The following is a 23137-nucleotide window of genomic DNA, read 5'->3' on the forward strand; positions in this document are numbered from 1 at the left end:
ATTACCAGAGACTCTTCAAATGAATTAAACTGCTACAGGATATGAGACTGATCTTTTGTGAATTAATTACTAATAAAAAGATTAAAATACATAAACAAGCAAACACCCCACCCCAAGCACAGGAATATACGGCCAGTTTTCACAGTGAAAAGAAGTTACCAATGTGTTTTCCCCACTTCCCCAAAAAACTGTACTCAGACCGCCATGCTTGAACAATTCCATGAGTAAATCAAAAAGAGTGGGTGAACAAAGACATAGTAAATTTTGCGGATAACAAAAAACATTTTAAAATAAACCTAATTAAATGTTAGCACAGAGTTGCAAAGTAAGTTCTCCATGACATTGGCAATACAACAGCAGATAAAATTTGGTGTAAATATGTACAAAAGAAACATGTTAAAAAAAAACCTCAATGTCATCGCAATGTGGTAACTACTGTACAGTGTAACAAAAAAATCTTATTTTTCTGCACAGATTTTGAAACACTATCACTTCAGAGCTCAGTGACAGTCCAGAAGTGCAAGACTTAGTAACAAGTAAGAAAGGAATACAAAATGAAAGTATCATCATGTCGTGCAGAAAATGATGGTATACCCTCATCTTGACTAGTACATGCAGCTGTAGTCACTCTAACTCTGAAGTTATACAGAAGAAACAGAAAGATTCAGAGAATAGCACCAAGAAGTAACCACAGATTAGAAGTTACTATACAAGCAGAGACCAATAGATTATGATTCTTCAATTTGGTTGAGGAGAGACATACAAGTGGCATGTAAAATAAAGATGTTTGTGGAAAACAAAAAAAGAATTATGAAGTACATCAGTAACAACCAATTACTATTCAGAACACAGGAACATGGTGGAAATCAGTTAAGTCACTGGTCAGCACACTTAAGACAAAAACATCAATATTTTTGCCACAACATGTTTGTAATTATTGCCAAAACTGTAGTCAAAGTCAGAGAAATTCACAACTCTCAGAGAACAGAGTCCACCAATAGCTATAGGAACAACATCCAAAAGGTCAGCTCTGTCCAGGACATATCCTTAGCGCTGGGCTTTGTCAGGAGAGTACAACAGTAAAGGTGGCAAAATATTTGCCCTACACTTACACTCTTTCCTTACGCATCACTGCTGGACACCATCAGACCATCTATACTGAATTGATCAGACCTTCAGCAGGAGTTGGGAAAGGAAGATCTCCTTTAGCCAGTCTTCCACCATCTTATTTAAGTAGCCTTTAACAGGTATGTACTTAACTATCACCAAATTCCAATTCTATTCAATTATCTTTCTGTGCCTTTGGAAATTCCAGCCAATACTGGGCCAACAATTTAAATTCTTAAATAATTCGGTCACTGCATTGTGACCTTTAAAGGAAAACTCCAGTAGTCAGCTGCACACAGATTTAAAAAAAAAAAAAAACCAAACCAAAAAAACAAACAAACAAAACCCGCAAAAAATCACAAGATAAAAATAGTAAGTGGTACCTCTTGAGGTTTCAACTTTTCTATGTCTGTGGAAAGGTCTGAGCTTTTTCCATGAAGACTGCCATTTTCCTGTAAACAGGCAAGTAGTAAGAACAATTAGGACAAGAGTAACATTCTATATTGAAATTATGGGGAAAAGCGCTGGATTTTGAAGTTAAAGTTGAACATGCAAGACAATTATAACTTATTTAAATTCTGTATGTTAATCACCACAAGGAATAACCCAGGAATGTAAAAGGCTTTGCCCTGCCTTCTGAGAAACTGATCTATATTCTTACAATACAGACCCACACTTTAGCTCTTCCTCAGAGTTATCTGATGTGGCAGCATATGAAGTAGTAGTCAGAACTTATCTTTATTTAAAATTCTGAACTAGTAATATGTCTCATTAGTTGAAAGAAAACAAAAAAATAAAGACCATACATTTTACCCAAAATTTATGCATGCAAACTTGAAGCAGACTGGTAAATGAAGTCCAGTGCTTTTTCAGTGATTTCAATGCAGAAAAGAACTTCCTTTGTTCTACTTTTTTGCAGAAGAACACGGCCATGGCATGAATTAATATGTGTCTCTTAACCATTACTAATTCTATATACAAACAGTATATATTTCTAGCGTTCATCACTTTTTCGGGGAAAACACAGGAATAGAGTTTTCCCATAAAAGGAATTCAAATTCATTTAAATGACATCCCAGACAACCATTCTTTATTGTTTCATTCAGAGCCTCTACAGAAAGTTAGGTTTTTTTCCCTTCCCACTACGAAATTTTTAGGTGTAATGAAGGTCTGGGCAGAGATCTATATTGATCTGCCAAATCCTATGAATTCCTTGATAGCCACTTCACACCAATTCTGCATAGTATCTATCCTAACCCTGTGAGACAAGCTTTCCTTATTCCTCACTGCATGAAGATGATATACTACAAAAAACCAAGACGACACGTGTGTTTTGTAATCTTTCAAAGCCTAGCACCAGGGGCTGAAACCACCTAAGACAACCCAGCCACAACAGACTCTCAGGAAAATCTAAACCTACCAGCATCCACTACGTGATCAGTGATCTTGTCAGGAACTGCTGCCGTACCGATGCTTCAGGACTGCGGGGCGAACAGCCCACAGCTAAGACAATCCCACAGAGAAGTTTTATGGACAGTCTAATGTCCCGTTCTGTGCTAATATCAGACTTGCTCTTAAATTTGTATCATGTAGCAAGTTTTCCAAGAAGAAAGTTAGTGTAGGAAGACATTTGTAAAAACATTCATCTTCTAATAATCTTTCCCTAGAATTTAGGACTATTGGGTTTGGGGTTTTTTTTTTCCCCACATGATTTCTGCTGCCTTTGGACAAATCAAAAAAATCCCTTATCCAAATGAAGATAACTTTACCACCTCAACACTACAGCAACAAATGAATTTATTTATTTATTTATTTAAGAAAAGCAAAACATACAAAACATTGTTTTGGGAGACAGAGGGAAGAGGTGAACCAATTATTTTGTTTTTAGTTTATAAATCCAGAAAGTTTGTGTGCAAGTGTTTGGTCTTCTCCTGTTCTAAATTTTATACTGATGTACACAAAGCCATACTATAAAAATCACTAAATCCAACTACAAATACAAGTAGGGAAATAAATTTACATGTAAGTATTTTCAAAGTCGCTAACTTTCTAAAAAAAATCAGACAGCATTAACTGCCAATTCTCTAAAATTAAACACACTTTATGATGTATTTAGCCTGAATGAAGACTTATTAAAACAGTTTAAACAAAAATGAATGTATTTTCTTCAAAAACAAAACAACAAAGAATACCACATTACAAGCTGTAAATAATTGGTGCTTCAGAATGAACTCTCAGTATCATCTCAAATTACTAGCATGCAAGAGAACATTCCTCTGCACTTTGCCAGCAGAGGAAGAAATACTTCAAAAACATTCTGGGGATACATACCATCAACTCTTAACAATATATTCACTTTGGCTACAGTCCAATTGGCTTTAGCTGAAACTGTCCTAACATAAATTATGATTCAGCAAGAAATGTTTGCTGGAAGGATAAATTTATTTTTTTCTGTCTCTCTTGCTCATTTTTTCTTCTTTTTTTAAAATTTTTTAATATATAAACTATTTTAAGTCCAAGTTACAATTGCTGGAGGGAGAGGGACACCTGATAGTTATAAGAATTTAACATCTCTCTATTTCCTCAAGCCTTCCATAGGTATCGAGACAAACCTAGATCTACATTTGCTTTTCTTAATGATACACCCAAATAGCACTGACATCTTCCTATGATTCTAACTTCTGGTATGCCTCGGTTAGAGGACTAGCATCTGCCTTTATCACCAGCTTTAGGGTATAATGCTATAATTTGTGGAGGGCTTGATTCTTGACCAATGTTTAAATTTCTTAGTCTTCAGTTATAGTAAAAAAACCCCAAAACAAACGAAAACCACACACACCACAAAAGATCCAAACAACAAACAAAACCCAAAAGACGACTAACACACCAGGCACCCTGACTTTATGTTACTGGAATGTTAGCTAGCTGATCCTTCAACATTAAAAAAATACAGCATTAAAATAGCCACAGCCAATGAATCACAAGCTCGAATTCCAGTCAGCTTAACTCACAATTGATTAAAATTGATCAGCAACATCATAAATGAGTGTCATAACACCAAACAATAAGAATACAAGTTACTTAAAGGTGTGTAATAAGATTCCATTTCCAATGTAGAAAAGGCACCTAAAGGCTGGCTTCATGCCTCAAATTACACAGGATGTTTTAAAAGCACACCTAATTTCGATGTTGCACAGAAATACTTCTGCAACTCAAAGTTCTTCTATCCTTTTATTATAATTTATTTACCAACGATCAATGGAAAAATTAGGACTTTACAATAAATCATTCCAATGCTTTCTACCAGACAGAGGTTTAAACAATACCCAGTGAGCTGGACAAGACCTTGCAGCCTACCCACTTCATTCCACAGCAAGAGAAAGCTGCAAAGGTGGAAGAGTTAACACAGCTCTCTGGCTCAAGGGTACTGAAATCAGAACAGGTTATTTAGACTAGGCCCATCACTTACACTGTGTATTTCTACTAATTAATTCATTAGGTACTTAGCTCATTGGTTTTTTAGGGAGTAGATATTCATAAAAAGAAAATTGAGTAGATGAAAGGGAATGTGATTTACTAAGGAGAAATCTTGCTTTTGTCCATTGAGTTAGGTTTTAAAAAGACAATGTTATTTTAGGATATTAGATACTATCAAAACCCTTTAGCTCAATAAGCAGGATGCATGAAGCTACAACAGGAACAGGAGGAAGGTGTTTCAGAAGAGACATCTCTCTCCAACATCATGACACAGCACATACTATAGCTGGCTAATGTTAATGGAGAGGCAAGCTCCTACACTTCGCCAATAAATCTGCTCCTGGATAAGTAACATGACTTCTGTTTTCATCTTCTGACCATAAGGTAAATAAAACATATTTACATCATTCAAGCATACAGTTATGTACGGCTTATTTTCATAAATTTTTAACCTATATATTTTTAGCCTTAGAAATCTGAATCGCTATTGCAGCATATCAAAATCATTAAAGTCTGTGAAAGATGCTGATCTGAACATTTAAAGGAGATTACCCTTTCAAAAACATTGCCAAATCGTCTGCTCATTTTCATTGTACATTCCCATAAACTTCCACTGTGAATTATTACGTGGGAATCTTACCCTTGAAGATTCATATGAAGGACTTGGCTGATCACTCGTTCCCCAGGATGTGGCACCTGTTCGCTCATCCATACCTAGGAATAAAAAGAAATATACAGACCGATAAGAAAAAATAGCAAAAGCATAACGTTCTCTGATGCAACCTGAAAGCAAACGCATCCGCTTCCATATACTTCAAGAAAATCCATCCATTCCATCTACTTAAAGCAGTATTTCTAAAAACAAAACTTAAGATGAACAGGTTCCTTGTTAATGAAGCTGGCTGCAAAGCAACCTACTCATTTAGACACCTGCAGCTGCTGAAAACAGGAGCATAAAAAGTCAAGAAGATTTGCCAATCTGCAGTGTCTACTCTACCCAATCTATAAGAAATTAGCATGAGTAACAAAACGAGCACAACAATGTTAGCCTGTTTTTTTGCATAGCCTGATTTATCCTGCATCTTAAGCACTGAATATTGCAACACATACTGTGAAACGTATGCTTGTTATCTCTACTCTTTGCTCTCATGTCTTGCTTAAGTATTGTAAAACGTGCAAAATTATTTCCCCTACTTGGTCTTTACATGACTAGCAAGATATTTCAGCATAAAGGGGGAAAAAGGCAAGACAGACTGGTTATGTTTCAAATGGCTTAAAAAAACCCCACAGAGACTCATGGTGTCTGCCTACTAAAACAGGAATCTTTTTGAACTCTGTAACGGTTCTTTTAGAATCGGTTCCCTTTATGCAAATCCAGGTTACAGCTCAAAAGAGAAAGGGGAAGGAAAAAATAGGGAGATCTTTAAACTCGGTATCAGTATATATATCCCATGTATTATCTAGCCAACAATTAGAAATATTGTTGCCACCACTTTCTGCAGTTACTTTCTATTCAAAGTTAATTGGTCAAACCCTCTTTAAATGACTTTCCAAAACACTAAATGCAGAAGTACCTGAATTCCTATAGCCAATTCATTCATATAGGATAAGGCTACTATTCTGTAATTAGGTTCCAGATTATTTGTATCACAAGATAATTTTTTTTTTTAATTTTTTTTAAACAGGTGGAACACTTCCATCCTAAATTGCAACTTCCATACACTTTGGCCTACAAAACACAACTCATTAGTTCACTGTCACCCAAACTTCTCTCAAAGAGTTTTGATATAGAGCATGAATTCTTTATGTGATATATAGTATAAACTACTTATGAAGTTTTATCACGTCATAATTTACAAATAAGAACTAAGTGCCACAATTCATAACAGCTGAGTGCAAGTTACTCCAGACAAGCATCCCTTAACCTTAACTTCATACTGCAATTATAGAATTTTCATGCATATATCTCTGACTGGCTGCACTACAAAATAAAATTCAAGGAAATACTGTAAATAACTACCTATGGAGTAATTGTATTCTAATCATTATTTCCTTAAGCATGTTTTGTGAAGCTACAAAATACTGTTTTGACCAAGACAAGCTGCAGAAGGCATGTTAAACTGAAAGTACAGTACAATCACAGAGAGAAAAGCTACAGACACCTTTTGTGTACTGCAGGAAAGATCCTCAAGGCTGGAGAACGCTCTTTGAAAATGCAAAACCACCGCCATATTGAGCCAGCAGTTTGTGGAAGTTTGCTGCATTTTGCAGCTGACAGCATTGTTGTTGTTTCATTGTAACTGGTCCAGGAGCTGAGTAAAAAGTCGTGGCTGGCACTGACCAAGGCAAAAGTAATCTTTTGGCACAACTGACTCTCTTCTGACAGAAACAACAGTGCTAGTAATCCAGTGATTATCATAACAAGTCTTCCATTGCTTTAGTTTCAAAAGAGACATATAGTAAGTGGGGGGGAGGTGGAAGAAAAGAAAAAATATCTTACTGCAAGACAAAGTCTTTGGGAAAGTCTAAGACACAGTACATTATATCAATCCATTTTGCAATTATTATAATAATATCAATTCATGCATGACCCCTAATCAGTAAAACATGTTACTCATTTAAAAAATTTGAGTCAGTCGGACATACGGACTTATGTTAAGGTTCTGCAAAATCAGCACATGTATAGCTAAAAATTCTCATATTCTAATCCTACAATTTGAATTATGCAAATAAATTGTTTAAAGAAACTGCTCTAAACCAAAATGTAACAGTTTAAAATGAGGAGGAAAACTAATTTCTAAATAGTTCCAGGAATTCTTTCTTCTAAAGAAGCCCAGTACAGTTAGCTAGAGCAGTCAGGAGTATCGACATGCTTCCTTTTTTCTGCCAGGTGTCTTTTTCCTCCTTTTCACGCAGCATTTTGTCTTCTCTTACAAGCCCAAGACAGGCTGGCATCTAAACCTACTCTTTAACCAGAATTCGCACATGAGGTACATGCATTCCTACATTAGAAGCTTCTTGAAGGCTATGCAGAAGAATGTCATACACTGCATACAGAACACCAACACTCTGACTTACTGCAGCTTGACATCTGGATTTGACTTGGCATACCCCTGCTGCCCTCGGCCCCCATCAGCAACAGCACACACCAATCCAGCGGAAAACTGGGTAGTCAGCAATGCTCAACTGGGAAATCAGATACATGTCCACAATGGTGCTCAAGGAATCTATTCTGGTTTGTACACTAATGTTTTTTCCACCGATGACAGATGAAAACCAACCAAATACTGCAAAAGACAAAGACTCAGACAAACTCTAGCAGGCTGGGCACAAACAAACAATGCATACTTTAATACAGCCAAAGGTAGCTCTGCATGAAAGAGCCAGGAGCATAAGATACACCTTCCAGATGGGAGGAGAACCTGAAGTGGGGACCACACAGTAAGAAAGGGCACAGGAGTCATCTACAGTAATAAATTCAATAAAGTCTCAAAGCAAAAGTGTCATCAAAAGGGTTCAAGCATTTACCTGGGAAATGCAAAACAGAATGGAGGAACTAGGGGGATCATCACCTTCATATAAGGCCTTCCACAAGGAAACACAGTGTGCAATTCCAGTATCTACTAATTCATCACGGATCTTAAAGGGCACAGGAAAGCTGCGACAGTTAGCAGAGCACTGAAAAATATGCTGCACAGGGAAAGGGTGCAGCATCTCAATCTGTTCAGGCAATGCAAAAAAAAGGGGAAATTCAACCACTCTTATAAAGGTCTAATAACACAGATACATGCAGTCAGGCAGACAGAAGCGTAATGAGGTTCTACCCCCACTTCCTTTTTTTAATAGACATTGAGGATGGAAAGTCATTGAAACGACTCATGAGTTGATTTCATAGTTCTCAGTCAAAATCAGCTACATCTATAGCAGACACGCCAGAGTTTAACTAGGGAGTAAGTCAGTAAGTTTGATCTTTGTTCGAGAGAATTCAGCTGGCAGCCTGTGACTGGTCTGGCTCACACAGCACCTCCACTGCACTCACTACCACTGTCCCAGGGAGGACTGGCCAGTGACCAGAGCACAGCCTGAATCTGGGACCCTGGCCAGCCTGTAGGAAAGGCTGAGTGTCCCTCACTCACCTCGGGAAGATCAGGCCAAGCAGTCACAAGGATGCTTTCTGGCTTTGTGCATTGAATTCTAAAAAGGCTTTGCTTAATGTTGCTTTTAAGATGGCGGCATGAGCATTTCAAGCTCTTCTGGAAGAAAAGCTGAAGAAACCTGTTGCCTCATTACTTCAACATATGTATTCATTCTGAAGAAACAGGTCCAAACATTCATCTAATAAAAAAATTGGATCTTACAATCAAACTGAAATGAAAGTTGTTTGTTCTTGCTGGTATAAGACAAAGAAGACCATATTTAAAACTTATTTCAAGAGACACAGGCTCTAATGTTCGTATAAACAAGATAATATACTTTATAGGGTTACCATCTGCTATGATGTTGATCAAATAAATGGTTTGACAAAAAAAAAAATCACATTGTAGATTGCTATACTAGGTACTCAAGGTATGAGTTTCTATCTTTTATAGCTTCTTTATCCAATTTTGTTTCAGAGTAATGATATTCCTTCAGATAAGATTCAACAACTGAAATCAATTGCAAAAAACCTAGAGCACAAACCATAACAGCCTGGATTGTATTTTGCATCTTAGACACCCAAACAAATCAATCTACCATTAGACCCTATATTGCAAAGGTCTATTGTGAAGTATGATACAAATTATTACCTAAAATTATATTTTATGTCTAGACTTGTAGTAAGGAGATGCAGAGAGAAATATTATTTGATGGAGAAATACTATCTCATTTAAAAATTTAAAATTTCTATAGGTTAAGACTAGCTCTCAGTCTCTTCTTGTTGATTCCAAATAGAAAATATTTCTCATTTTATAGTATGTTAATAACATAACAAAAGCATTTATATTTTAACAAAGTACCTAAAATTTGCAAATCAGATAAACAAGTAAAGACAAGATATACTCCCACACTTCCCAGGGGGGTGTGGCACCACTCAAAACCAAAAGCAGCATTGACAATATATGTCACATGGTGGGCTTAAAATATACAAAGCAAAGGGCATTAATCAAATTGAGAAGAGAAATGAAACCTAGGCAACCTATCAACAGCCTAACCACTTAAGCACCATTGAGATAAATTCAGGTGCAACATTATAATTAGGTAAAAGACAAACCACTTTCATTTCAAACTATATAAATAGAGGGCTTTCTCTCCACCCACCTCCCGCCCCCGAAAGGAAAAGCAAGGGGAAGTACTTCAAGCCCGGAGGGGAAAAGAAGAATCATGAGAAACTTCAAATCTCAAGCCATACTGTTTCTTGGAGAATGTACTGATTACCTTGCAGCATACAGATACAAAGGTCCCCCCCCATCCCTCTGGATCAAAAAGGAAAGCTCCTCCCCAGTAACAGAACTGCTTATTAGAGGCACCAGTGGGAGTAGCAGAGCAGTATCCCTTTTCGTACTTTTTGCTCCAGAGAAGATTAATGGAAGTGCTATGGGTATGCCACAGAAACACTGCCTTGAGTCAAAGTTGTACAGTATAAACTCTAGACTCCACAATTCCTTCAGGAAACTTCCCGAGATAATTTTATTAAATTGCATGATGCTGCTCACTCTCCTCCCTGTACTGAACCATGGAGTCGCAGATTGAACACTTAATCCATCATGAGGTCTGAAAGTGAGATTTCTCCTGGGCTTAACTGATAGTTTCAATATCCTTCCCTGCCTGCCCAGTCAGGTTTATAACCAGGACAGCTGAGGTGGTTAATTACCAACCTTTAATGGCAGACATCTAACGCACAAGGAAGCACTGTAGGGATTGAAGCCACCCTGAGGGGGTCTGTTATCTCCATTATTATGCATAAAACACTAGCTTCCATTTTAATACTTTTCTTTGCAATGATCAGTTTGTAAGATGTGTTTGAAATACCAACAGTGATTATTAATAGCAGTAAATAAATTCATTTGCATTTTTGAAACACTGTTTATCTGGAGAATCCTAGAGCACGATTATCTGACACAGCAAAGAGTAAGCATCCACTATGCTAGTTATCATGGAAAAATATTTTAGGGAATGGGCAATAAGATATGCTATACAAGTTAACTTTTATCCCCAGAATAAGCAATCACAATTAAAACTTCAGTAGAACAAAATTATTCAAATGGGAAGAATGTACAGCAAGTACACAACTTGCCTGAGACCAAAATTAGCATTGACAGATGTTAAAAATTAGTTGTAACCTAAAACATATCAGCAAATTGAATTCTCTCTTTATGGAAAGCTGTTTAAAACCTATGCTTTCATACCGAAAATTATTTGTAAGAAGAGTATTTTCTCAGGTCAGAATACAACTTTGGAGTGTGCACTTGAAGAACTTTTTCTAATACAACAAAATACTTACGTTGTATAGAATCAGAAGAAAATGGAAAAAACCAAATCATGCTGGTTCAGGAAAAGTGATTAAAAGCTTTAATTTAACAGTGTCTATTAACATCAAAAGAAAGTACCAGTAATACAGTTCCTGTATAACTATAAAGTATGTTTTAGGTTTGTTTCCACTCATTACCTATATACAATTTGCTACAAAAAAAGGCAACTACTACTTTTGCTTTTATTTCACAATCCTATTCATTTCTTGTAATAAGGCCCATGTATTCCCTAAGAAGAACATTAGGTTATTAATTCCTGTAACAGTAACACTTACAGAAATGTCGGAAGTTACCTGCTATTCTTTCCTTGTATTCTCTGCTTCCTAGACTCTAAATCACGTCACCAAACACACCAAGTGACCTGGCATGACCCAGATACTTTAAATACAATACAACCTGCTCAAAATAAAACTGGAACTGGCATTTCCCACCCAAACTGTACTAAACCAGAAAACTGCACATTGGTACACCCATCTTGCCGGAAAAAGTACATCAAGTACAGTTCAAAGAGAAGAGCATATTTATGATACTGTATGTAATATGCCATATGTAATACATTTGTTATTTGTGTATGTTTATTCAGACAGTTCAAGCATAAGCTAATGACCAAAACTATAAGAAGAATTAGCATTTAAACTAGTTTTTTTTTAAAAAATAATTTCCTTTACAATCCAGAGGTGCTCAGAGCACTACACAGTAAAGCTATTCTTTGCCCCTGAAAAAAAAATATTTCCCTTTATTAATACAAGCTTTAATATTATTCTTCCATTCAATTTAAGGTTAAAATTCCAAAAGGAAAATTAAAATGCTAATCTTCATGGATTATATCCTGTATATAAATAATATTTACGTGTTTACACATACAGAGTATATTTTGAAACCTCCCTGGTTACAAATGTAAAGAAAGTAAACCAGCTTAGAGATCAAGTCTTTAGCAAGGATACAAGCCAGAGCTTTTATTCACATGCAAACACATACACAGTTAAACTGCTATTAAATTGCATCATGCTGCTTATTCTCCTCTCTGTATTGAGCCATGAAGGATCACATTGGACAGCTCTTAGAAGCAAGCCTCAGCCCTATGATATTAGCTATCATAATAATCCATTCTACTGGCAAATTTTCCTGTGGTTACTTCAGTTATGACTCAATAGCTTTATATAACCACACGCTTTAAAACATATATATACACACCCCCCAAATCAAGACCAGTGTCACAAGACTGCACACACCAGGCCAAAAATATTCAAATATAGCTCACAGTCAACAGCTACTGTTACCAACTGTATTACAACAGTACAGAAAACTGCCAATTCAGGCACCAGAACACAATACGCCCCGAGTTACACAGTGTGTAACTGAGGCACTAACTCTCATGAGCAAAGAAAACACTGCAAGTGTGACAGGTTTTCTAACAACGTATCTAAAAACATTAAGGCAAAGTGCTTTCAGTCATTTACTGTCTAACATGGTGTCCAGCAAACTTTGACCCTCTTGAAATCAAGCTTTAAGATCAACCTGAGGTCAGTATCCTTTCATGGTGTTGATAATTGTCATGCATCTTTATACCCACCCAATTAAAATTATCCAATTCCAACAAATTAAAAGTACTTTGTTGATATTTAAAAGATTATTAATGCATTAATTAACACTCAAACCTTTTAAGGAAAAAGAGACCCTCTGACATACCAAGCAGTTTAAAAGCAGAAAAAGAAAAAAAGAGAAAAAAAAGCTGGAAAAATACATTTGTGAGAAACATTGTATATTTTGAATTTCTGAGTTTATGTAGGTGAACCAGAGGAAAAAGTACCAGTCAAAACCCCTGCATCCTAGCAAGCCAGGATTTTGAGCTTTAAGTAAAATGGCAAGTATAGCGTACAGTATAGCCAAGGAAATGCCAATGCAATTCCACTTTCACACTTCTATGATTGGAAACAAAGATATTTACAGATACGCAGTCAAGATCAAAGAAGTCCGAATCTGACCTTCAGAAGATCTCGACAAAATCATTTCCTAGAAGCATGTAGAAGAAAACCTATACTTTGCTAAGGTACATAGTATCTCTGTATCAGATTTTTAGCTACCCTACACTACTGAAATCTAAAGTCAATATATTAACAGCAGCATGGCATCTCATATTAAAAGAATACACCAACATCTTATGTTTTTCATAAAACAAAGCATGTAGAATACAAAGAGGTTTGAAAGGTTTTCAGGTTTACCTTTAGACAGGCATATCTTTAAAAAGATTTCTTATGAATACTTGTTCTAAAGAGCATATCTAAGACTCACCTGCAGGACTGAACTCTCATTACTGAACAAAACAGAAGTTGCACATCAGGGGTTGTGTGAACGTAAGTTCTTCAGAAGAGAATTCTGGCTCTTTCAATTCAGTTGGGGAAAAGTGTCTATTATATGAACATGTTAGCATTAAACATCATCTTTTCACACTAAACTCAAAGTTTATCTGTTCAGTATTTAAACAGGGGAGAATGCTTAATGGATAAACGCTAGCACTGCACATCTGTTCATCTAAGCCAGGGATGCAGCAGGCGAGCTCTAAGTTACATGTAGAAAAAAAATAGAATAGATACAGCAAACGTTGATGTAGGTCAACAACCTGGCTCACTTATCTCTCTTCTCTTTTGCCAAAAATCAAGAACCCTTCATACTTCATTTTCATCCAAGAAACAAGCTTTTCCAATGTTAGAGCTTCACAATTTGCTCTGCAGCACAATGAAGTGCCCTGCTGGTTTATCCAAGGAAAAGATAGCACCAATTCCCTCTGTAAAAAAGCTGCCTAGAGAAAAATGTGTTTTCCTCTATTATTTTAGGCATGGAAGAAGAAAAAAAAAAAAGGTTTAAGGTAAACTATTAAAAACTTTGAAGAAGCATATCTACCTGCATTTATACAGTCCAGAATGGCTGATGGAAGTTAGCATTAGCCTCCAGTGTATCGAGGATTACTTTTCCCAGTATGCATTTTATACTAACTAGTACTTCCCCCTCCATAAGCTAGCTGGAATGTAGTAAAACTCTTGCCAGATGTTCTCCTTTTGCAGAGGTCCAAAACCAACAGTTCTCAATAATTCCATTACTTTCAAAAGTCATAGCCAGAATTCAATCTGAACAAGTGATGGAGATCTGCCAGCAGGGCCCTCAGACACCTTAAAAAACCCCAACAAACCCAAACAAACAAAACCCCAAGAACCCTTTCTTTCCTCAACATTGAGACATTTCTTCCAACCACTTCTTTGACAGAGATGTTATTGGTATTTTTGAGCCTCATTCTCAAAGTAAGAAAACATGATGTTCACTGTCAAAGGAGAGAAATCTGTCTTTAAATTTCCCAGATATCATTATATCTGCCCAAATATTTGCTGAATCAAGCTCCTTGCTGCCTAGGCTGTTAGCCACCTGCTGAGGCAGGCAGGCAGGCTTTGTGTTGACAGCTCCCTTAGTGTGAGTGGCAGTAAATGACGGTGTGCCCACAATGCTGGAAAGCTGATATGATACAGTTCAGTCTCCTACATTGACAAATGAGGTGGAAGGAAGATCGCTGCCTCATGTTAATGGGCCTTGCACTAATACATAGCAGTACAGCAGCAAATGAGACCTCTGAGGGAGCCCAGCTCACCTTCAATCCCCAAAAACATTTTCTTCTGTTCACAGGGTGTTTCCACTCTTTCTCTTAATTTAAAAGAAATGCTGCTTCTCCCATTGTACCAAGATGTCTCACCACAGCTCACTGAACTAACAAGTTGCCTGATGGCTGTATTTACTAGTTTCTTCCTTCATAACCGAAAGGTATTAACTGACTTACTAATTTCTGCTGCACTTCACGATCAACCCTGTTTTAACATTCTCCTGCTAGTACATCCATGTTGTTACAGCTTATAAGTCTGGAAAGGTTACCTTCCAACAACAAAATTACACCTTTGGAGGATCAGTAACACAGAAGTAACAACTCTAGAGTAGTCAAGACTCCCTGTTCATTAAATACTGTGGTATTTAAATGCTGAAGAATAATTACGACAGTTTAAGATTGCTAATTTAGCAGAAATATCCAACTATTCTGAAAAGAACTTAAAAGTAATATCACACTAACAACAATGACAATAAACCACAAACAAACAAATTATTTTTCTATTCCAGAAAATAACTACTAAATCTGGCAGGATCTGGGTCTGGTGGAAATGAGTCCAGAAATACCTACATTTGTTAGCAAAGATGACAAGATTTCTCCAACTTTACTTCTTAATCAAAAGACTTTTTTTTCCTGTTTGAAAACTTCACTGCTCTTCCTTCTGTTTTTTTTCTGCTAGCTTTTCATTTAATACTCCATAGTCTGGTTGGACTGCGTAACATTTCTCCTTGGCTCAAATCCTAAATATCACACTTTTTATAGAAATGTGAGTTTTCAATGCTTTTCTTGTAACAAGTGTTACATGAGCTAAAACACTCTTAATAAAATGCACTTAGAAACCATACACACTTCAGAAGCAGAACTTTTCCATCAAAGTTAGAACTGGAATTTATATTCAAGTAACCTTATTTTAAATTGCCTTTATTCTCTAACAACATTACAGTTGGAACTGACATACCTGTTGCTGTTAAAACACACTCATGACTTTTTTTCCTCCTCTTTTTTAATGAGGACAAATTGCACTTTTTGAATAAACAAAAAAAATTTGCTGCCGCTTCTCAAAGTATGCTGATACAGCAGTTCTGTAGGTTATAGCTCGAAAATGCTGAAAGTCAATAACATGCAGTAGACAGTCTCTGTGGTGAAAAGCACTCTTACCATGTAATTATCCTTCCTACAATAATAATACAGTATTAAACACTTCCAAACATTAACTTGAATAGTCTATAGTCAAAAAGCAAGTAGCAATCAATAACTATTTTTTTTTTAAATTCCTTCTCCCAAGATGTTTTAAAAGTCTCTCCTTCTACAAAAGCATCACATTCTCACAACTTCACTCCTGTAAAATTTACACCTTAAAAAGAAGAACGGATTTCTAAGGATATTTAATGAGAACACAGAAGCTAATGATTTTAGAATAAGATTATGACAAATACTGTAAGTTTAACATTACAGGTGAGTAAGAATAAGAAGTGGAAGGACACTAAAACCCTTCAATTCCTAGCACTGCAGAGAGCCGGTCACAGCCAGCCCAGCATCCAGCAGAGCCATGAGCCAACATGCAAGCTACAGCAGTACAAAATCTCCTCATGCAAAGCCTTCAACTAGGCAAGCAACATTTACCAACTCCTCACAAGGGATTTTGATGCAGGAACCATTGCCAGACAACAGCTTATGAGTCAAGTTTTATGTACGCAAACACAAGCCTATCTTACTAAGGGCTGGCTGCCACTCAAAGGAGGCCATCCTGCTTCCCTTAACATTTTGCTGTCCCCACTGCCTATAGCTGGCTTTTCTGTCTTCCTCCCTTATACTAGCACCAGTGTTTTGTAGGGTCCTGCAGTAAACCAGTCCAGGAAGAAACTAGTAGAAAACAGAACCATAAAAAAAAAAATCCTTGTTGGTTTCTGGCCAGATTAGCTCATAGAAGTATTTCACTACTGGGCCAGAACATCACCAGTGTTGGCAGAAAGGAAGAGGAGAGTATGAGAATCAGACAAGGCCAAAGTCAGGGTTGCATGAAAGGCCAGGGAAGCCAGCCCATCACTTTTCAAGCATGCAGTAGCTCTGAGACTGGCTATATTTTAAAAACATAGTGATTTCTTTGGTGGCGGGGGGAGGAGCAGGAGAGAGAAAAAGAGAGGAGGAAAAAAAAAAAAAAGACATCACTGTGTGGTGATGCATAAAATCCTGCAGTCTATTTTGGGACTACTGGCTTTATTGGACCATTGATACTATGCCAGTATGTGCGAAAAATAACTGAGTAAGGTGCATGTTTGAATTAGATCAAACACCAATAAGCCTCATAAAATCTTAAAAATAGCAAATCTACTCAATGGTAGGGTAGAAACGAGTTACCAGGGAGCTCAACAGTATCAGACCACTCACACACATACTTTATCATTCACTTGATAGAATTTTAGTCAAAATTTAGAGGAAGAGTAAATTACTTCAAAGTAAATGGCAACAAACCCCAAGAATTTTCCTTCCCTCTGTTTCTTCTGTAATAAAGAGACAAAAAGTAAGAATCTTTATTTAAAAAATTAAGTACACTTTGAATTTTAGCCAAAACAAGTCTTGGGTTCCACGTGACAAATAAGTTGCTTCTATAAATTACTATAGCCCATTTTCTCTTTTGTATTTTAGAATTCTAAGCATTGCCAAAACAAGCTGATTTTTTAAATATATTGCCTCTCTAGGTGGTGACTTTAAGTTTTGTTGGCCTTAAATCCTGCATTTGGTTCTCTTTACGTTACTGCTTTTAGCTCTGGCAACAGCTGTCAGACTTTGCTTCACTGTGTACTTTACTTTTTCATACTCCAGCACTCCAATACGATGAAATTTGTCTGTGCCCAGCTTTGCTCAGCCACTAAAAATAAAATGTTACCATTTATAAGGATTATCAAATAATTTTAACAGAAGACAGACTCTTTGCATTCTGTTAAATATGTAAAATAACAAAAATAAAAAACCAGTTTCTGCCTTTTTCTTATATTTCAATCACAAAAAATATTATTACCCTTCAATGTACTATCGCTTAAGTGTTTTGCAGATCATGCTTTGTGAAAGGGTAATAAGGCATCAAATGTCTCTTCACATCTCAATTTATACGTGGTCGAGTACTGACATAGGTTCAGAAGAAAAACATTGACCTTCCTTCCCAGATGTAAGAGAGCATTCTGAAGATTCACACATGTAACAGAGCAATTCAGAATAAAGATAACATACAGCTCCATAACACGTGTTCATGTGGACTAAAAATGCAGAGTGTATTCCTCTAGAAAAGGCTAGCTCGTATACTTTTAAGAAAATTAAGAAATACTTGTAAATTGAAGAGAATTCATAACTAAACACTCTTCATCTGAATTCACACAAATGTGATACGCTCACATAACTGAAGGGCTATACCAGACAACGTTCGTACCCTTTTGTGTCCATCCCGTAGCTGCACGTGGGATTCCCCTGACAGCCAAACCAACACAAGTACTTTATTGATTTTCACAAGTGATATGAAGGCCCAGTGAATTAAACAAATACACATTAAGGCACCTGGCAGTATGCATGTGAAACAAATGTAAAAATTCAAGTACAAAGAGGTCCAGAAGCAATTCTGTTCTACTTCACTGCACATATCTTAAGATGTAAAGCTTACATTTAAAAGGTCACACAAGGGAAGTCACTCAAGTATACATATGCAATTTGGACTTTAAAAAATTCTGTGTACATCACTGATTACAATATCAACTTTACATTAGAGAATACCGATTGTCGTTAGGATTTTATTCCTTGCTTGGCTTTTCTTTTAAAAAAGCAAGAAATAAATCTGAAGCCACTTCTTTTTACATTTTCAAGTTCACTGTTGAATTTTTAAACATCAGGGGCATAACTTGCCTTGAGTAAGGTATATATTCTTAACCAATTATCAGGAAACCATAACATTGTATAGGCTTCAGCCCCTAAAATCTCTTTAGCCTAGCTTTCATTTTCCTAAAGGAGTCAGAGTGTATCATTATCTTAATGCTGAATCTATTATGGGAGAAACAAGAGAAAACTGAAAAAACCAAAAAACCTACCTAGGAAATATTATACTAAATAGAAACCATAACAACAACAACAAAAAAAAAGGGGGGGATGGAGAAACAATCTATACCTCCTTTTAGTAAAAAAGGTTCAAAGTGAACAAAAACTTCACACATGCTGGGACCTCTTAAGATCTGTGAAGCCTCTAAGCTATCTAATGACTAATTAGGGTTTTAAGAAGTCTTAAAAATGTAACACACCCTATTTGTACAAAATTGAATATAGGTTCTTAACTCTTTCATTGTAAAACCAGAGTTTAGTAGTTTACAAAGATTCCAAAAATTACAGATGAAGCTAAGCAACTTCATCTTATTTTCCATTAAGAACGAAGTACATTTGAAGCCAAAATTCTATACTCGCTGCACTCAATTAAATCCAGAGTAATGCCATCTATAATGCTGGTTACAGACAAGTAATAAAGAATCTGATGTGGCACCTGTACTGATCTAGTGTTGTAATTAACACTTTTTCTATTGAGACCCAATTACATCTCCTCTACACCCACATCCCTCGTTCTAACACGAGGTTTACAAGATTTTGTTAAATCATAATAATAAATTTTCTGCTGAACAGAAAATATAAAAATTATAGAAGGCAACATCTGTATTTCAAACAGGTCTACTGGACAAGAAAATAACTAAGAAAAATACTGACTACAATTACAATAGTGTCAATATTACGTGCATGCCATCTCTTACACAAGAAAATCTACTCAAAGCCATTTTTTAAAATAGCTCCAAAATTAGAAGTCTGTAACTGCAGCAGTCTTAAGGCTGTTAAGCTTCCAGACCACAGCCCATTCATAGCAGGGCTGATTAGCTCAATCACAGCACCTTGTTAACAGCAGCTGAGAGCTCCAAAATTAATCTAAATCACATCAAGCAACTCAAAGCACAGGCAAAAGTACTTTATTCTCAAAGCATGAAGGACACTTAAATAAAAAGGATGGATAACCTACAGAAGTTTGTGGGTTAACTACAAGCCTATGATACAGAATGTTTCCACAAACAGCATGCATTTCGACAACAACAAAAAGTATTTAGAACAAGTCTAGAAATCAACTTCATGAATGCTCATAAATTATGGAATACTTTTAAGTTTAATGTTCTGTCTGAACTTGGTGACTGCAAATATGGCTATAGCACATAAAAAAGTTCTAGGGGGTGGGAGGCAATATGCTATTGATGAGAGAGAGGGGGAAATGAGAGCTAACTGCTCTAGCTAGGTTTTTACTAGCTTTTTCTTTGTCCCTTGATGTTGTCAGCTTCATTGGAAAGGAAAATTATCTCTGTAGGATTTATTTTACTTTCCAAATGCAATAGAAGTAATTCAAGGCCACCAGCAGTCTAAAGAACAATGAACCACCTGTAGAGGTCAGTATTCTAAAAGTGTATCAGTAAAAATGAAGTAAAATGTGTCAAATTCTCTATTTAGGAGGAATATTTTACTATGTGTGTTGAATAATGATAATCTAATGCAACTATACACATGCATGTATCCTTCTCTGTCCTTTTGACAAATAGGACAGGAATATTTTTCCTCTGATTAATACAATGTGGAGGCAGATGAAAACAAACAAAATTCCTGAACTGGTTCATCACAGGAGTAATACTTGAATAAAACCAGTTTCCTATGGCAGAAAAGAGCCACCACTGATTAACTGTTTAATGAATTTGGTGTCAAGATTTTCTACAGATAATTTCTTAGGAAAATGAATACATAGATGGCACAGTCATCTTTCAAATTTACAAACAAAATTTTCCATATTAAATCAAATGGTAAAATTACTTCCTAGACCACAGATTTTTGCTCAATTCATATCATGAAATGTATATGCTTTTGTAAAAGGTCTTTCTGGAAGACTGAGAAATACCTGCTCAAAAACAGTTCAAAGATTTAAAATACATACTGTACAGCAATTAAAATCTCTTTTACTAGATCATGAAAATGAGTTAGGTATAAAAGAATACATGTATTATTAATATGCTATCAGGTGAAAAGGATCATGAGAATTCCAATTATTGCATCTTTTCTCTGAAAGTGTATGAGACACACAGCAGGCAAGATCTCAGATTTAATCAAAACTTTCTATTGATTTCAGCAGGAAACTAGCATGGAAAACACCTGCTACATAAAATCTCTGATTTGTTTCTTTTGGTTACATGTAATTCCTCTATGTTGACCTTGGCATTTCAGATGCAATTGCTCCTTTTATGAAGAAGAGAGAAGCACCTTCATTTTAAGTTCTAAAACTGAAAAGGAAAGGCTCACAGTTGTTATAGTATTTTGCACAAGAAAGTTGATTGCAAAAAAAAAATTCAACCTGGAAACCCTCTAGCAACCACATTAATGCCTAATTCATCTACAAAACTTTGGTTTGGAATTCGAAAGATTTTTTAAAAAAATAGTCAGTAAGGCATCAACACTATGAGGCAGGAGAAAGTTAGTGTATCTACTTAGCAAGTAGGACACAGAAACCATATGAAACAATAGGAACAGAGTAGATTTCAACAAATTTGTGTTTCACCCTGGAGTGCTAACTCACTGGTTTTTTAAAATACTTTAACCACATTCTCTTACGTTTGTTTACCATTGTATTTGGTCTTTAGGACATGCTACAAATGATTATTTATTTCCTAATTGCCAATCCTTCCCTTTGGGAAATAGTTTTTCTCCAAGGTTCTCCACGTTTCCATCCTCTTCAACATACATCCATTTATTGTATTTGGATTTGGCTGTGAGTTACAAAAACAATTCAGTTTCCAGACAACCACTTATGTGACAGAGGCTAGCAGCAATGGTCAACAAGTTGATCTGACAAAGCATTTGTCTAGGAACCTACTTCTGCCAAGTCATAGTCTTGTCTGTTTGAAATTTTTTGCATTAAAAACAAGAAATCCATCTACTAATCCAGAACACTCATGTTATCCAACTATGCAGACAAAGCAAGCAAAAAGTTCTTTGAATAACATGACCTTTGAGAAATCCTATCAGCAGAACTCCCTGTATCAAGGAGCTCTGCACCCTTCAGCCTATTTAAGCAGCCAGCGTGTGAAAGAATTACTTGAATGCATGATCAGAATATTAAGTATCTCACGCTGTCCAGATTCACAGTGAAGCTATCAAATAACAGAGGAACTACTTCAGAGCAAAACTTTTTTTCCTGGCTACCACTATCAGTAGTACCAACAACAGCAGCATCCTCAGTTTCGTGCCAGGCTACACACTACTCTGAATTGTCTACCACAGTTTGGAAAAAAACCCCACTGTTACAGCTGTCAAACATGATCTTTCACGATCACTGCCAGAACCACTGTATGTGGTGACAGAGACTGACTCCCTACAACTTCAGTATCACAATTTGAGGAAGCACTGAAGTACTCTGCCATTTCTGAGAGCCTCAAGTGGATTAGCATTTATTAAAAATTACTTGAAATCCTATCTCATAACGGATGTCTTCTGTAAATCTTCAACAGAAACATACTTGCAGTCACTGTGCTAGAAACACCGCAAACCTCAGACAGAAGGTGCAATTTCCTTGTTAACAGATTTCCACTGCATACCCACATCTATAATATGTGGTAGCAAAAGTAGACAAGAAAAAAATATTGAAAGAAAATATGAAAGTCTGAAATGGTTCCACAGTCCAGAAAAATAAATAAAAAATGTGTGTGTGCATAAAAAAGTAGAAATAAAAACTATCATCCAAATAAATCACTACTTTCTTTAGTCATTCCAGTTCAAGAATCCAGGCTAAAACCAGAAAAAAGAAAAAAAAATCCCTGAAATTCACAAGTCATTTTAAAACTGCAGAAGAAGGTATTTTTCTATTGCAATTACACAGCAAAAATACAAAAAAGTATGAGCCAAACAAGGAGTTTCAGCAAATTTGATGACAAACTTGCAGAGTTAACCACAGAAATACATCTTAGCTTAAAGTCTCTAATTTCTCTGAAAATACTGCAGATTCCAGCACAGTGCCAACAGGAAACTTTCAATGCAGTCTGTCTTAGCACTTCAAAAGAGTGAACCTGACCAAGCAGCTTCTTTAAAGAAGTTAAACAGCTATTGATATAAAATTTATATTTATATTGATATAAAAAGGTAAATTTTGCAGAAACCTCTCCAAATTGATGGTATATCCTTTTCTAGAAAAGGCTCTAGAAAAGTTCCCAAATGCATATGAAGAATTCAGCAAAAGCTTTTCTGACTCAGCTGTAAACAAAAAATCATCTGAACAGAAGATTAAAAACAATTTGATCTAGAGCTGGACAAAGTTCACTAACCATAAAGAAGACCCAGAATCTTTGAAATGGTT

The 23137-nt window shown here is 36.1% G+C and overlaps 1 protein-coding gene across 8 annotated transcripts in view; it reads right to left on the reverse strand.

The window, feature by feature from the left end:
* Nucleotides 1–23137, reverse strand: part of TCF12 (transcription factor 12) — a 174268-nt gene that overhangs the window by 121647 nt on the left and 29484 nt on the right. For all 8 annotated transcript variants that reach the window (XM_075764046.1, XM_075764042.1, XM_075764044.1 and 5 more), the window contains 2 exons: nucleotides 5225–5298; nucleotides 1491–1559 (listed from right to left, as the gene is read on the reverse strand). In XM_075764046.1, coding sequence (XP_075620161.1) covers nucleotides 1491–1559; nucleotides 5225–5298 — 143 coding nt within the window. The remainder of the gene's footprint in view (nucleotides 1–1490; nucleotides 1560–5224; nucleotides 5299–23137) is intronic.

The sequence above is a fragment of the Balearica regulorum genome, chromosome 12 (assembly GCF_011004875.1).
Source record: "Balearica regulorum gibbericeps isolate bBalReg1 chromosome 12, bBalReg1.pri, whole genome shotgun sequence".
NCBI lineage: Eukaryota > Metazoa > Chordata > Aves > Gruiformes > Gruidae > Balearica > Balearica regulorum.